The following is a 15,494-nucleotide window of genomic DNA, read 5'->3' on the forward strand; positions in this document are numbered from 1 at the left end:
GCAGGTCGTCAACCCCATCTCACAAGCTACCAAGACGTAGGCACATAATAGTAAAGACAAGCTTTTATAGAATCATCTGTACTAGGTACCTAGGTATTCGTACCCGGCATCTTAAATCCGCCCAGCGCCGATCCATGCGATAATGCTGGAAGAAAATGGACGCATGCACAACATGAAAATGCCTGCTGCCGATCCATGAGCGGATGGAATTCCGAATTTGTGTCGTTCGTTTCGCAAAACGACGACCGAGAAGTGTGTGTTGTGTTCTATGACATTATCATCGTGCCTGTTTGATCGTCTCCATCTATTGAGTGTGGATCGAATCCACTGCGTGCATCCATGCGATGCGAAAACCCCCTCTCTCGCTTCGCTGCTTATCGTCGCATTGCGTGAGAATCTTCCGAAAAGGTGGGAAGAAGAATGACGCGGTCGGACGGGAGGATAAAGGAAGGAAGGGAAGGGACAGGAAGAGGTAGTGAAGAAGCCCGAAAGAACCATCCGCTAACCCGGAGAGAGGGGCATGGAAAAGGAAGAAAATCCGCCGAGCAAGATGCTGGGATGCATCGTTGTACACTGGCAAATGCGCTGAACCACCGCTCGACAACCGCTCGACAACCGCTCACCAACACCAACACCGCCAACATCAACATCACCAACACCAACACTGAACGCCCTACCACAGGGACACCTCAAACCACCTTCTCACCCTCCTTCTTCTTCCCCACCGCGTCCGTCGTCGGCACCACACAGTCCCCCTCTCCAACCCTCACCTCCACTGTCTGCCCCCCCTCCTTCGCATACTCCTCCAACTCCTGAATGACCATGGTCGTATTATCCGCCGGCGCGGGACTGTTGTTCGCGATGCGGGTGTGCTCTTCATGTTCGTGCTCGTACCCCGAATGATGATCGGCGTACTCGAACACCTCCGTCGCGCCTTCGTAGGATCCCTGCATCTCGTCGTCGAAGGTGGCGGCAGTGTCGCTGCTCGGGCTGCGCCCGCCGGCAACCATACTGTCATCGGACCCATCACCAGCCTCGTTCCCAGAGTCATCGATCTCATTCCCGAGCTTATCCGCCCGTGCGAAGCTCCACGTGCTCTGATAGGCAGGCGGGGCCGGCTCCACGGTGAACAACCCGTCGACGAACCCATTGTCGTGGTGGTCGACATCAATCATCCTCTCGTCGTCGACTTCCGTCGCGGCTTCCGAGTCCAAGCCATCCCCGCGCGACCGGGCTCCCGCTCCGGCTGCGGTCGAGCCGGCCCGCGAGCCTCTCGACGAGCCAGCGAGGGACGAGCCGGCGCGAAGTTTCCCCTTTCCCGACAGCGGGTTGGGCGAATTGTCGCGGGTGTCGTCCTCCGCCTCATCCTCGTCCTCGGACTGAGGGTGGTGGAAGTCGTGGACGAGCTGCTGAAGGTAGGCGGGCCCGAGCGGGGCGGATGAGCGGCGGCGGTAGAAAAGGAGGTAGGCGGAGGAGGTGACGATTTGGTTCTCAGAGATGGTGGAGACGCTGGAGTCGTTGTAGTTGTACCAGACGTTGTTGATGAAGTTCTTAGCGAACGCGGTGTAGTGCCCGCCGCCCATGTGGCCCATGTGGTTGTCCACGCCGAAGAGATCGTACGTATAGTCCTTCCCCTCGTCTTTCAACTCCACGAAATCGTTCAGGTCGAGCCCGTCGATCGGGAAGTCGACCAGCACGCCGAGTTTGTTGCGCAGGTCGCGGTTGGAGCTAAAGCGCTTGAGGTGCACCACCAGGATGTCCGGCAGCGTCCACACGTTGAGCGTCTTTGCAGCCCGCACGTTGTCTTTGCAGCATCCGCAATACCAGACGTTCTCCTCGGAAAGAATCTCCGTCTTCGACGAGTCCGCGAAGCAATCCTGCAACGTGATGCCCTTGCGCGCCCGACGCGTCCGACGGGCCTTCTTCTCCTCATATTCCGGATCCTCGATCACCGGCGCCGCGTCGAAGCTGTCCATGCCGCGCCCCTCCGCGTCGTTCTCGCGCTTCGCGCCGAAGTACACGTCGAAACACTTCTTGGACCACTCGCACACCAGGAAGTCGCCATTGTTGACAATCAGCCCGCCGCCATCGCTGTCTTCCAGCTCATACTCCTGCGTCGCGAAGCTGTTCGCTGTCTGCGCCGCTTTGCCTTTGCGTGCTTGTTTTCCGTGCTTGTTTTTGAACTTCTTGTTTTGTGCGTGGCGGTGCGCGCCTTTCGCTTTATGCGACAAGAGCTTCGGTGCGAGCGGTGGGAGCTCATCCTCATCCTCGCTCTCCGGCGTGGCGACGGGTTGAGTGGACTGGCCCGACAACTCGTCATCTGAGCTGTTGGCAGATTGCGCATCAGACGGGGGATCTGAGTGCTTCGGAGCGTTACGTTTCGCGACCATTTCGGCGCGCTTGTCAAGACTGATGGCGCCTCTGGTGTCGTTGGGGGCGTTGGTGCCGATGGGCAGGGCGGCGTCGCCACCGACTCTTTGGATGAGCACTTCGAAGACATTCTGAAGCTCGGGCGGGATCATCTCGCCGGGCTTGAGGAATGCCGGCTCGCTATCTAGTGGCACATTCTCCGTGTCAGGAGTGTCGGGCTGTTTGGAAGAGTCACCTGTTTCAGGAGAGTTCGACACTTCGAGGAGATCTTCCCCTTCGACCGAGCTGGTCTTGATGGAGGGATCGAGGTTTGACGATGCGTCTTCCTCGGTCGTGATGACGGGATCATCGCTGCCGGGAGAAGTGGAGTCAGAAGTAATTTCCTCGTCCCACATCGACAGCGTGGTCATTTGATGTGCCTTCACGAGACACTTCTTGTAGATGAGGTCTCGATCTTGCGCCTCCTCGGGGGTCAGTGTCATCAGCGTAGGCCAAAGCACACATCCACCCGTATTGCTGTGGTATGATGAAGAGCTCGCGCCCTTCACTTTGTGCCAAACATTGACCAACATGTGCTCCTGCACCTCCGTCGGGCCATCAACACCCAGCAGTGACCGCACTTTCTTCGGTCCCTTCTCGGGCAACGCGGAGAAGTTCGACGGCACGTGTTCGACCTCGTAGGCGAAGAGCACGTCGGCTGGCTGGAGGCCGCATTCGGCGATGGCGGCGTTGTCCAGCAGGTGATTGTACAGCTTGCCATGGAACACGTCAAAGATGAAGAGACGTCGCCAATCGTCGCAGCCGACTTGATTGCAGATGTAGATTTTGAGCTGCTTGATGGAGGAGTTTCTGTCGATGTCGACAAGCAGCTTGAGGACGGGTCCGGAGACCGGAACGAAACGGATTTCGTGCTGGAAGGGTTGCTCGATGGGGAGTTGGAGGGAGATGAGTGAGTATGGGTCAAATGTGATGCTCGTCTTCTCGCAGTCCGGGCAAAGCATAGTGTTCTTGTAGTACCCGTTGAACAGATCCATGATGACCGAATCGTTTCTCGCCGCATAATTGGAGCGAATCTGATTGCCAAGATGGATGACAGCCTGCGGATCATGCACCGTGTTGTCGTCCGACTCCGGATTCTCAATGTACGGTTTCTTGAGAATGCGATTGAGATCCTCATGCAACGCGTCCACGAGGAAGCTCAGCAGTTCCTGCGAATCATGCTGCTGGTAGCCAGAGAACTGCGGCGCACATTTGCTGGTCACCCTCTTGAAATTGCTGGGCGTCACCGGGACATCCGATTCGAACAACTGCTTGAGAAGCTCGGCGTACGACTTCGCCATCTGGCCGCTGTGCCCGATCGGATTGTCGGGGTTCAACTCCTTGCGATACTCGTTTCGGAGGAAGTAGATGCTCAGCTCCGGGATGCTCTTGAGACATTGCAACGCCGAGTTCATGAAGCAGGTGTTTCCCAGATTCGACAAGCCGACCGTGCCGGGGATCTTGCGCCTCTGCAACCTCTTCGACTTCGGACGGCCTCGTGCTGTATGTTGAGGGACGGGGCTATTCCTGCGGCTGCCCGTCTCCGACTGCGCCTGGCTCTTGGTTCCAGCCCCCCGGGGCTGCTTGGCGGACTCCGATTGGAACCGCTCCACTTTCCCAGTGGTGGTTTGCTCGAAGATCAAGACTTGACTGGCTTGCAGACCGATAGTGGCGAGCTCCAGATGACCGTTGTAATTCTTGTTCATGGATTCGTCCTTAACATCGACCAACTCCCGCTGCGTGCCTTCCGCCATATCATTGAAGGTTTTCAGATCGATGAGCATGGTTTCAGGTGAGTTTGATGATGACTCGGGTGCGGGCAGGCTTGGCCCTTCAACCGACACGCCCATTTCGGCGTCGGTGACGCCTGGCAAGGTCTCAATTCGTCGCCACACGCGAACTTTGTGCTCAAAAACAATATCAAGCGCTCGCTTCGCAAGCATGAGAAAAGTGATAAACAACATGCTTCGGCTCGCAAGGATTTTGGGTGCAGGCTTGGCATCATCGCCGTCGCCGATTTTGGTGAGGGTGAAGACCGGTGGGTAGGTCTCGTACATGAGATTATGCACCTCCGCCTCAGGGGCGGCGTCGTGCACATAGCGAGTGAGGATGTGTTCCGTGCTCTTAACTTTGTACCACGCCATGATCTTGTTGAATGCTTCTTCCGGGAGGACCTCGAAGTCCGTGCCCATTCGCAGATCCGGACGGATCGGGATGAACGGCTGCCCTTTTTCATCGATGAGATTGGAGTCCCATGCTGTAGAATAAGTTAGCACAGCACGACATATTGCAAGGGAAAACACGAACCTCCTTCGGGAAGCAGAGTGGAATTGTCCACGGGTCCAATCTCCCCATCCACGGCAGCCTTGCCAAATTCTCCCGCCTTCGCATCTGAGGTGCGCGAAAGCACTCGCTGAAGCCACGGCTTCGCAACCAGGTACCCCACCTGTCCATCCTTCAGCTCTTTCCCAATCAACCCCATCACAATGCTTCGCTGCTCATCAATCGATGGCGGCGTCGCCGTTCCTGAAGATCGTTCATCGCTGGTCTGCTGCACCGACGTGTCCGGCGACGACGCCTCCTGGGTGGTCGCACCACTGGAGTCCGGCAGCGACTGCATCGTGGCATCCGACCCCTCGGTTTGCGAGCGAGCGGATCGCCGGTCTTCTCCACCGCGAAGGTTCGGTCGGCTGATTTTCTCCCGCTCGAACTCCATCTCCTCCTGCGGCACCGCATCGTTCTCGTCCTCCATATCGGATGCGGGACGCTTAGTGGGGGACGAGGAGCGAGGGGCACGGGGGACGGAAGGCTTTCTGGGGTCGTGCTCGGTGGGCGGGGAGGACGAGAACTCGGTGCCGTTGGTGTCGGCGGGGGGGGAGTCATGGTTGTTCTCGGAGGGTGAGGAGGACATCTCGCCTTGGGAATCGAGGGTCAAGTTCGCGTAGAGGGAGGAGGGGGAGCTGGCGTTGGTGGGTTGATCGGACGGGGCGGCGGATTGACGAGCCGCCGCGGCGTTCTCGATGGCGGCGTCCAACACCTCGTCCTGCATGTGGGGTGGTAGCGACGGGGCGGACGGAGTTGCAGAGGATCTTCGGGCGCGGGACGCGGACGTAGAAGTAGCAGTCGGGGGCTTGGAGGCGGAACGAGGTGACGAACGCCGGGGCGCCGCTTTGGCTCGTTCGGCCTCGCTGGTTTGGTGCGTGTCTGAGACGACCTTGTCCGAGAGAGACAGAGGAGGTCCTTTATCGTGTAAAGGGCGTTGTTCGGGCGGGGGTTGGGAGAGTTTGCGTTTCTTTGCCGGAGCCGTCGTGACTGCGGTTGTCGGTATCTACCTCTGGAGCCCGTGGATCGGGAGCCCCAAGGGTAGAAAAAAAAAACTCGGGATTCGGAAGAACAGGGAGATGAGGACGCGTGGGGAATGAACGACCACCACACGACTTTTTTCTTTTTCTCTCCGAAAGGAAAGACGGAAGGGGGAATTAAAGGGTGGTGCGTTGACCAGACACACCTGCACACCAAAGTCCCGTGAGGAGGATTATGATGGAGGTTGAGGGTGACGGTTGCACGGGGGGTGGTGGAGGTAGAGGAGGTGGACGAGGTGGTGGTGGTAGACGGGTGAATGATTTCGGGGGTGTGGGATGATGACGGGGAGGGTACGGAAATAGCGTGTGTACGGTACCGCGGAAGGTGCAATGGGTGATGGCCAATGGGGGGAAGCTTGACTGCAGTTGACAGGGAAGTGGCTGTGAAAGTGGCTGTATAGGGACTACGGCAATTTCCGTTGGTGAGTGGAAAGTGCAGTGACGAAATGGATTTTAGACTCTCTGAAGACAGAACCTCCGAAAATAGAAAGAAACTGCCAAACTGGGGAGCTACCAGAGCCGCCAGAAGCTGGAGAATTGAGAATTGAAAGGCGAGGGGTGAGTGCTTGGTTGGGTTGGAAATATTGAATTGAGGGAACTCGCTGAAATTCGATGAACCAGGGGGTTGCTGCGTAGCCAATGCTTGCAATAATGCTTGCTGACGAGAGCAGTCAATGTTTGCGAACCGCAAAAGAATTGAAAAAAGTTGCATGCAAAATGTAAGGAATGCCGAGAATCGAATCGAATTGGGAAAAGCAAGAGTGCGAATGCGAAAAAGAAAAGTGGATGAGTGAGAAAGAGATGGGAAGTGGGAAAGATGAAGTGTGTGTGGACTTCGGGTCGAATGCGAGGTGGATTTCGCATTCAGTTAGGATAGGTTATAATAGGGATTATATTCACTCAATAAGGACGTCAATAAGGTGAAGTGGTTCTCAACAGAGGGTGGAAACTGGTCAATAGCATCGTGAGTGGCTTCTATTGAAGTGATTCCCTCCACGATCAGGTAGACCACGCTCACTATATTCACTCTCGTCTGGATCGGGTGACACCTGAACTGATAATCGAAGAGACTAAGCTTACGCGCCTGATAGGAATTCAGATTGGCGAAGGGTAAGTGGTTACCTTGCATCCACTCGGGAAATCCATCTCGTTGCACTCAACGGCCAATTCGGTCCATGGTTCATGATGATCCCTTGCTTGGATTTGATTTTTTGACGCTCTTTCTCGCGTCGCCTATTCGAACCGATCATACCGGCTATCCATAATGTATATAGTGTGTGCAATGAAGGCTTTACATGCGTCCTTGCTCAACGTATCCCCGTCATCGCGTGTACCAGAGGCGTCCAAGACCTCTGGATGTCCATCCATCCATCCATCCGACCAATGCATAAAAGCTTGACACGCACAGACATCTCTAATCCACCTACTTCCCCCCCGAATTCAACCACGCAAACGCACTCCCGGGCACCTTACTCCCCTTCTCCCTCCCTCGATTCTCCTTCTCCTTTCCCCCCTCTCTCACCACCGCACCCTTCCCCCCCTCCTCCTCCCCCTCCTCACTACTCCCCCTCCTCTTCCCCTCCTCAAAAAAACGACTCTGCCCTCCCACCGCCGCCCCACTGACCGAAAACCCCCGCGACGTCGCCCGCACGGGTTTGAGGACCTTGATGCCGTGGTCGCGTGCGCGCGGCGTCGCGGACGCGCCGCTGAGGGACTTGGTCGCGGTGGACCAGTCCATTTGGGTGCGGGTGCTGGTGGAGGCGGGCGGGGTGGATGCGGAGGCGGAGGGAGGCGCGGAGGTGGTGGCGGAGGCGTCGTCGCGGCGCCAGCTGGTAGTGGTCCAGGCGGAGGCGGAGGTGGAAGTGGCGCTGGGGGGGCGGAGGGACGCGGAGGAGGGGGCGGGGGTGTAGGTGGTGCTGGTGGGGGGGCGGTCTTTGGAGGGGGATTGGGTGGTGAGGGTGGTGAGTTTGGGGCGGTGGGCGAGGCCGGGGATGTCGGTGGCGGGTTGGGGGAGGTCGGGGTTGTGGGCGGATGCGGTTGAGGGGGCGGGAGGAGAGCCGGTGGGTTCGGTGGTGGAGAGAGGCGTGCCGGTGCGGTCGGGGCGGGTGCGCCAATTGGTTTCGAGATCGGTGGTGGGGGGTTCGTCGGGGAGGACCTCCTTTCGAATCCGATGGCCGATGCCGCTGCTGGTGAAGAGGGACTTGAAAGTTCGGTCATCTTCAGGACGGACGAGCGGAACAGACAGTTTCGTGCGGTCGTCGTCGAACAGAATAAGCGTGTTGGTGGAGAAAAGCACGTCCGCGTTGTGAGCGCGGAGGATATCACTCCCCAAGAAGATCTGAATGGCCTTCGGATTTTCGTTGGCGCCTGCGATGTCAACTACGGTAAACTCCACGGTGAGAGAGGGTAGCTGCGGGACCGGGCTACTGGACCGAGAGGATGCTGGGTGGGTGATCGCCTCGGGAAGATAGACCGCGAGCTTCAATTTCTGGTTCCCCTCGTCATCGGCCGTGATCTGAGAGCGAAACTGCAGCCGATCAATGATGCGGACGTCAAGAAACGAAGTGTATGATCCTGTACAGATCGCCGCATAAAGCAGAGAGTCGTGCTTGAAGTTCGTGTTCAACCAACAGCGAATGATTGACGGCACGGATCCTAGGATGAACAGTCCAGGTGAGAGTCCCGGAGTCTCAACCGGAGACGGGTTCGACAAACCGAACGCGGAGGTTTCCAACCCCATGCTGTTGGCTCTTCCGGATGCGAGGGAGTGCACGGAGTGACCCGCAGAGCTTTGCCGTCCATCAGACTTGTGAGAGTACGTCCGCTCGATCATCGGATGAGTGCCCATTCCACTTCCGGTCCGAGAGATGAGGTCGAGGGATGATCTCTGCGTGTGTGACCAATGGCCCTGATTCGCCGACTCGTCGAACCGCACGCTATTTGCCCGCGAAGTCGTACCCAATCGGCGGGGTTCATCGTCCGCATCGAGATGGAGGCTGCCAATGAGGTTGGCTTCTTGGTCGTCGAAGTCGGTGAACACGTCGACATGAGGTTGCTGGACGGGAACTATCTCCATTGTCAGTTTGGACGATATCAATGGCCAGTTGTGTATTGCATTGCGCACCTTGCTGCGGAGTCCCACCGAGCACGCTCGGGAACGCAGATGAGGACCCCCACAACGACTTCAACCGTGCCTCATCCTCCCGCTGTCTCTCCAATCGCGCCAAACGCTCCGAGTGCTCCACCTGCGTCTGTCGAACTTGATGCATATCCGTCTGGAAGCGCCACGCATCCTCACGAGGGGTAAACGCCACGCTCTGCGGATCCATGGCCATGGACGCTATACTCGTTGGGGAGTCGTGTCACGGTCGGCGGTGAATTAGTAGTCCGGCCGGGCGAGTGAGAGAACGGACGAGAGAGTGGAAAAGGAACGCAGTGGCGGTAGAATCAACAATCGCATGCCCCAACCCTACACCTCCAACACCGAATTCGCAACGCCGTCCCGACCGTTCTCTACTCCTCCACCCACGGATTGTCGGGGTTGTTTGTATTTATAGCCTTCGCAGAATCTCGCCGTATTGGAGTCTAGGGGATTCAGGAGGATAGGAGTGAAAGAGGGGAGACGTGGTGGGATTGGTTGAGGAGGGGAACCAGGCAACGGCGGCGATTTGTCGGGGATGTTTTCAAGTGGCGGCCACACTGGAGTTCATTAGCTATGGACCGGTGATAGGCAATGGGAAAATCAAATTCACATGGAAGGGCAATTAATAGCAGGCAATGTCCTACCTCAAATTCAGATTGTTCGACGATGGAGGCGCGAGGTCACAGGCAACGATTGGGATAGGTATGTAGGGATGGAAGGGGGGCAATCACAGTGTCGGTCTGGGTGTTTTTCCAAGAGCGTCGTGTACTTGGAGAGGATGGAGGCTTTGAGAAAATGGTATATAGCGAGCTGAAGAGGACCGTAGCAGATGTAGTGTCGATGAATCAGGTACGGAAGTTGAGAGGATGTTGTTGGATCAATGTGGTGGCTTCCTGTAACCTGAACATCTCGCATCCCTGTCCTCGCCATGATACAGCCTACGGGTAACAGGAGCGCCGTTTTTAGCGGCGAGGGATCTCCGATCACATTTCAATGCTAGATTTCATTATCATCGTCTTCATTTCTAGTATTTACACGCTATGACATCCATGTACAGGTACGGTATACATCATGTCGAGTTTAGTGCAATCCCTTCCGTGGATATTTGGATCTTGAATGCTCCCTATCAAATTCCCATTCGTCTCATCAAGGCTCACCCTCAACTCCTGCTTCTCGACATCGCCATCATCAACCATCGCTGAGATACGCCAAACGCCCCAGAGCTAACGGATTCCCGTTTATCCACTGGAATCAATTTCGCTCCTCCGCTTGGAAAATGCTGCAACACCATCGCCCCCGATAAAGGACCCATCATCTCAATTCCCCTCCCCCTTCGTCTGCTCCTCCTCCTCCGCCGCCTCCGCCGCCCTCAACTTCTCCATCCGCTGCTTATTCCGCTTTCCCAACACCCGCACCGTGTTCTGCCGTTCCACTTCTGTCATCTGCTCCCAATTCGCGACGCGATTCAAGCTCCCATCTTGGTTGACCACGAGCGGTCCCAGATGGTCGAGTTTTACGGTTGATCCGCCGCCGCTGGCATCTAGCGTCGTGGAATTGGAGGAGCGAACGTCCTCTGGAGAGGGAAGGGGAAGAGGGGTTTGTGTCTTTGTTTGGGGATCTTGAGGTTGGGGCATCGTGGGCTTGGGCGTTTTCCCGGTGTGGTTGCATTTAATGTGTGGAAAAACGGATTGCCCAGACGTCGATGTTCGGCGGCTTAACAGGATCGGGGATGAGACACGGAGTCGGCAGAATCTCTGGAATTTCTTTGAAAATGCGTGATTGAGACTCATTGCGAAACTTCGAGATATCTTTTTGAAGGCTACTTGCGGTTGCTGATGGTACTTACAGGCCCAATACTTACCACTGCACCTCTGTCCTCTGCTGGTGTCGACAAAGGTTCTAGAAGGTTCCAGTTTTTGCTGCGATAAAACCCTCCACATCAACTTGTCGGACTCCATGCTCCTTCATCTTCTTTGCAATGCATGATACAGAGTCGAACATTTTCAATTGGCGAAATACGACGCGAGTTCATGAATCTGAAGGCTTTCCAATGCCCGAAGTCAATCGATTGCAGGACGAGATGTTCCAAACCCTCATGTGGTTAGCTGGAGGGATCCTTGACTTTAAGTCTTTAACATCCAGATATAACTACAAGGACCTGTACGATCTAACCCTCTTCGAATCCTTTCTCCGCCCGACTGCATATTACCTCGCTCTCGCATCTGCACCGAAAACGCATTTACGGACCTCACCCCATGATCGCTGCTTTGCTGGACCTTGCGGTAATCTGAATTTCGTGATGACCTTCATTCTTAAATCAACGCCAAGTGACCACTTGCTCGACCGGCTTGATTCGCGCTTTACTTTTGATTGCGTGCAAATAGCTAGTCCTTCTTCAAGCTTAGTTTTGTCGTTTTCTCAATTTCGGTGCCTCTAAGTCGTCGCGAGTTACGCCTGCATCAAGACATAGCCGGTCGGCAATTCCAGAAGCTGGGGAAATACGACCTCCGCATCAATCATACCTAGATCATCCTCCGAATTACTAAAATCATCTACGTACACGGCTATACCAAGACACGGAATCTAATTCGGACAAGGGTAAGATTGGGTTGATATAATCGACGATGGCGCCGTCTAGAAACCCGAAAGAAACGAATCCACCCACTGACCCCAAGAACTCAACCGACATGTCTCTCGCCGCCGGTCTCCAGGGCTTCACTCAAGCCGGCCTTGCGGGCTTCAATTCCGTACTACATCAGATGGTGGACAACGGCAAGCTGGCAAATGTGGTCTCTCTCGTCTCTCACCATGGCCAAATCGTGAACCGTGACGCCTATGGCGTGCTAGACATCTCCGCCGTGCCAACGGTCCCCGCACAAACGGACAGCATCTTCCGCATTGCCTCCATGACCAAACCGATCACCGGAGCGGCCATGATGATCCTTTGGGAAGAAGGAAAATGGAAGCTCGACGACCCCGTCGCGAAGCACATCCCTGAATTCAAGGACCTCCAGGTCATGACCACCGGTACTCCCAGCACCGTCGCCCAAGGAACGCCCATGACCATGGACCAATTAATGAGCCATACCGCCGGCTTCGGCCGCTCCGGCGAGTACACCAACGCCAACATCACCCTCCGCGACGGCGACCTCCAAGCCATGATCGACGTCCTCGCCCAACACCCCCTCTACTACCAACCCGGCAAAGAATGGCGCTACGGCCCCAGCGTCGACATCCAAGGCTATCTCGTCGAAAAGCTCTCCCACCAATCACTCGACGTCTTCTTCCGCGAACGCCTCTTCACCCCTCTCCGAATGCCCGACACCGGCTTCTGGGTGCCCCCCGCCGACGCCGCCCGCGTGTCCCGCATCCACACCTACGACGCCAACCGCACGCTCATCCCCGCCGGCGCCCGCAACACGGTCGTCACGAGCAAGCCGACGTTCCTCGCGGGTGGCGGTGGCCTCATGAGCACGGTCACGGACTACTGGCGGTTCGCGCAGATGATCTTGAACGGGGGGGAGCTGGATGGGGTGCGGATCCTGCAGCCTGAGACAGTGAAGCTGATGCATACGGACGTGCTAGAGCCGGGGGTCGAGGTGACGCTGTATTCGCCGGACACCAAAGGCCTAGGGTTCGGGCTGGACTTTGCGATTCTGGAGGATCCAGGGTTGGCGAAGACGAATCAGGGGGTGGGGAGCTTTTATTGGGGGGGCGCGTTCGGGACGTGGTTCTGGATCGATCCGGTTAATGAGTTAATTGTGATTGGGTTTATTCAGAATCTGGATGGGACAACGCCGGATGGGGCGCCGGATGTGAGGGAGGCGTCGGCGAAGGCGATCTATGCGGCGTTGGAGGGCAACAAGACGACATCCCGGCTTTGAGAGAAAGAGGTTGGTCAGTGAATAATAGTAGTATTCAGCGATTTTGTCAGGTCCAATGGAGACCACATAAGCCTTCAAGTAGGCATCTACGCGAAAATGAGTTCTTCAATCCGAATATAATGGTTAAGGTATATATCTGCTTCGTAGTTGACTTGTGTATCGGCACCTTTTAACTCGGTCCTGGGAGCAGTGTCAACTTTCAGGTAACACATTTTATTAACTAAATATTGGCCTGTAATACGATTACCCCAGCGCCGTTGAAGTGCTACGTTACGCATTTGAGGCACGTTTCGCTCGCGTGGTGAATGTGGCCCAGTGGATTTTTCGACGTTAATGATGTGTCGTCATCATCATGATCGACCATCAACCAGTGGACCTTCACCAGTGGACCTTCACCTGGCTCATGCGCCAGCAACGAATCTCGGCATGTTGCCCAAACTTGACACTTCCGCAACCGCCGCTAATATAGAATCTTCCTTCATGATATAATGTACGATCCTTTTGTGATCCCATCGCAATCATTGGACGCCATTTTTTGTCGCTCGTAGAGCAATTGCTCGTGCAAGCTCACCGCAATGGCCTCCGCAAGCGAATCGACTCCGCTATTAGACGATGCATCCTCATCTACACCTTCATCTTCTCGACATCTTCCAAAACCAGTGCGACAGGTTACCTTCAACCCGACCGTCACCAGCACCTCGCCAAACCGCCACTCCACTCCGCTGAAACCCAGCCTTCCCCTCCCCTCCTCCCACTCAACCCTCCCATCCCGCAATGGCTCCGCCCCCCTCACCTCCTCCGCCTCCCTCATGTCTGGCCTCAACACCAAACTCCGCCGTCGCCACTCCCAAGGCGCCGTCTCCGGCTTCCCTCCGCACCTCTCCAAAATCGGCCCCCAGCGCACCACCAAGACGGTGCAGAAGCTCAAGATCCTTCCGGACCCGCAGTACGGCGACGAAGGGCCGGACGAGGACAGCGGCCGCGACGTGTACGCGCAGTACACGCGGTTGAAAGATCCGCGGTCGCGGCGGGACGCGGCGCGGTTGACGAAGGCGGATAAGGAGCGGTTGCCGCGGGCGACGGCGTATTGCGTTGCGGGGAAGTATAAGAGTGATGATGTGCTGAGGTGGTTGAAGAGTAAGGGGCGAACGAGGGGGACGATGCCGAAGGTGTTTGATGAGTGTATCTATTCGCCGTACTCATATTCATATGGACATTCGATGTCGCGAAGTGGTGGGCAGAGCGCAAGGACGACGAGGCAGTATCACAGTCATGAGGTGGGTAATCTAAGGGGGTCGATGGACTCGCCGAGATTGGTTCCGCAGCAAGAACGGAGACATTCGGATAGTACGGTCGAGATTGATCAACCTCAGATCCGCGAACGTACGGATGAGATGATGGATTACGGCGAGTCAGGCCGCGACTCGGTCAAAGACTACCAAGAAACCCGACAATACTACGACGACACGTACTCCCCTTCGGAGACCCCCGGCGACCTCGACTTCGACATCGACGTGCCCATACCCGAGGTGTTCATCTTCGATTACGGCACGGTGGTCATCTGGGGTATGACGGCGGCTGAGGAGATGCGGTTCCTCAAGGAGCTCTTGAAGTTCGAGGAGGAGAAGATCGATAAGAGCCAGGCGCAGACGGAGGACTTTAGCTTCTATTATACCCGCGAGTACCAGTCGCGGATCTATAACGATTTCATCAGCCTCTCGGATAAGAAGAATTATATGATTAAGTTGACGATCAGCCATGCCATGGCGCAGAGCGTAAAGGTTCGCAGTCTCTTTCTGCTCTGCTCTTTTATTCGTCTTATAGGCCATCGGTATCGATCCGAAGAACTCAAGCTAACCATTCACACAGACCTCCTACTTCGAAAAACTCGTCGACGAAACTATCGACGCCTCCAAAGAACTCCCCAACCAAATCGCTGAAACCGGCAAAGCGAAGCTCGGCCGCAAACAACTGCAGATGGAAATCGGCAAGCTCTTCCTCCTCCGCATCAACATCCACCTGCAGGGCTCGATCCTCGACGCGCCGGAGCTGATGTGGAGCGAGCCGGCGCTCGACCCGCTGTACCAAGCGGTACGCGGCTACCTCGAGATGGACCAGCGGGTCGATCTGCTGATGGAGCGGGTTACGGTCATTGGCGATTTGTTGTCGGTGTTGAAGGATCAGTTGTCGCATTCGTATGAGGAGTTGTTGGAGTGGATTAGTAAGTGGCTGCACGGTGTTGTGGAAGTATCGGGGCTAATGGCGTCGCAGTTATTATCTTGATCGCGGCGGAAATCATGGTTGCTGCGATCAATATCGTCGTCGATCTGTATGCAGGGGGAGACTAGAGGCTGTGTTTCGTTGGGTAGAAAGCTTGGCTTAGCGCTCTCTGCTCTGCTCTGCCTTTCACAAGAGGCATTTTGGCATAGCGGTGCTCAGGGCTCATCTTGGAACCATTGACCTCCACTCGGGGCATGGAGTTGGTCGCGCATTGGGTGTTTGGAGCGCAGGGACGGTTGGAAATGGTTCGGAGGAGTTTAAAACCATACCGCGTTCTGGACTTCAATGTATAAATACCCAGAGCGACGAGAAAGCAATCTACTTGTACAAAACCGTTATTCACCCAAACACGTCTGACGTCTGTCCTCCCGCTGTACTTTTCTAAGACTCAACTCTCTAACTTAGACCTGAACTCCG

The 15,494-nt window shown here is 56.0% G+C and overlaps 5 protein-coding genes across 5 annotated transcripts; 2 read left to right on the forward strand and 3 right to left on the reverse strand.

Moving 5' to 3' along the window:
• Positions 1-689: 689 nt before the first annotated feature.
• On the reverse strand, positions 690-9,106 carry P152DRAFT_477482 (UCH-domain-containing protein; the record flags this gene model as incomplete). The annotated part of the gene is made up of 4 exons (XM_033681588.1): positions 690-4,666; positions 4,717-5,721; positions 7,230-8,837; positions 8,896-9,106. 4 exons carry the CDS (start codon positions 9,104-9,106, stop codon positions 690-692), a joined length of 6,801 nt encoding a protein of 2,266 aa, XP_033529884.1.
• On the reverse strand, positions 9,018-10,036 carry P152DRAFT_228456 (uncharacterized protein). Its single transcript, XM_033674541.1, has 2 exons — positions 9,645-10,036; positions 9,018-9,470 (listed from the first exon to the last, which is right to left on the reverse strand). Exons 1-2 carry the CDS (start codon positions 9,841-9,843, stop codon positions 9,241-9,243), a joined length of 429 nt encoding a protein of 142 aa, XP_033529885.1. The 5' UTR covers positions 9,844-10,036; the 3' UTR covers positions 9,018-9,240.
• P152DRAFT_462743 (uncharacterized protein) lies at positions 10,011-10,750 on the reverse strand. Its single transcript, XM_033680406.1, has one exon. It carries the CDS (start codon positions 10,545-10,547, stop codon positions 10,230-10,232), a length of 318 nt encoding a protein of 105 aa, XP_033529886.1. The 5' UTR covers positions 10,548-10,750; the 3' UTR covers positions 10,011-10,229.
• Positions 10,751-11,600: 850 nt separating this feature from the next.
• On the forward strand, positions 11,601-12,797 carry P152DRAFT_444197 (beta-lactamase/transpeptidase-like protein; the record flags this gene model as incomplete). Its single annotated transcript, XM_033677800.1, has 1 exon — positions 11,601-12,797. The coding sequence occupies one exon, from the start codon at positions 11,601-11,603 to the stop codon at positions 12,795-12,797; it is 1,197 nt and encodes a 398-aa protein (XP_033529887.1).
• A 575-nt stretch (positions 12,798-13,372) lies between these two features.
• On the forward strand, positions 13,373-15,318 carry P152DRAFT_485613 (DUF155-domain-containing protein; the record flags this gene model as incomplete). The annotated part of the gene is made up of 3 exons (XM_033682056.1): positions 13,373-14,578; positions 14,667-15,018; positions 15,069-15,318. The coding sequence occupies 3 exons, from the start codon at positions 13,373-13,375 to the stop codon at positions 15,143-15,145; spliced, it is 1,635 nt and encodes a 544-aa protein (XP_033529888.1). The 3' UTR covers positions 15,146-15,318.
• Between the last annotated feature and the right edge of the window lie 176 nt (positions 15,319-15,494).

The sequence above is a fragment of the Eremomyces bilateralis genome (assembly GCF_010015585.1).
Source record: "Eremomyces bilateralis CBS 781.70 unplaced genomic scaffold P152scaffold_39, whole genome shotgun sequence".
Taxonomy (NCBI): Eukaryota; Fungi; Ascomycota; class Dothideomycetes; order Eremomycetales; family Eremomycetaceae; genus Eremomyces; species Eremomyces bilateralis.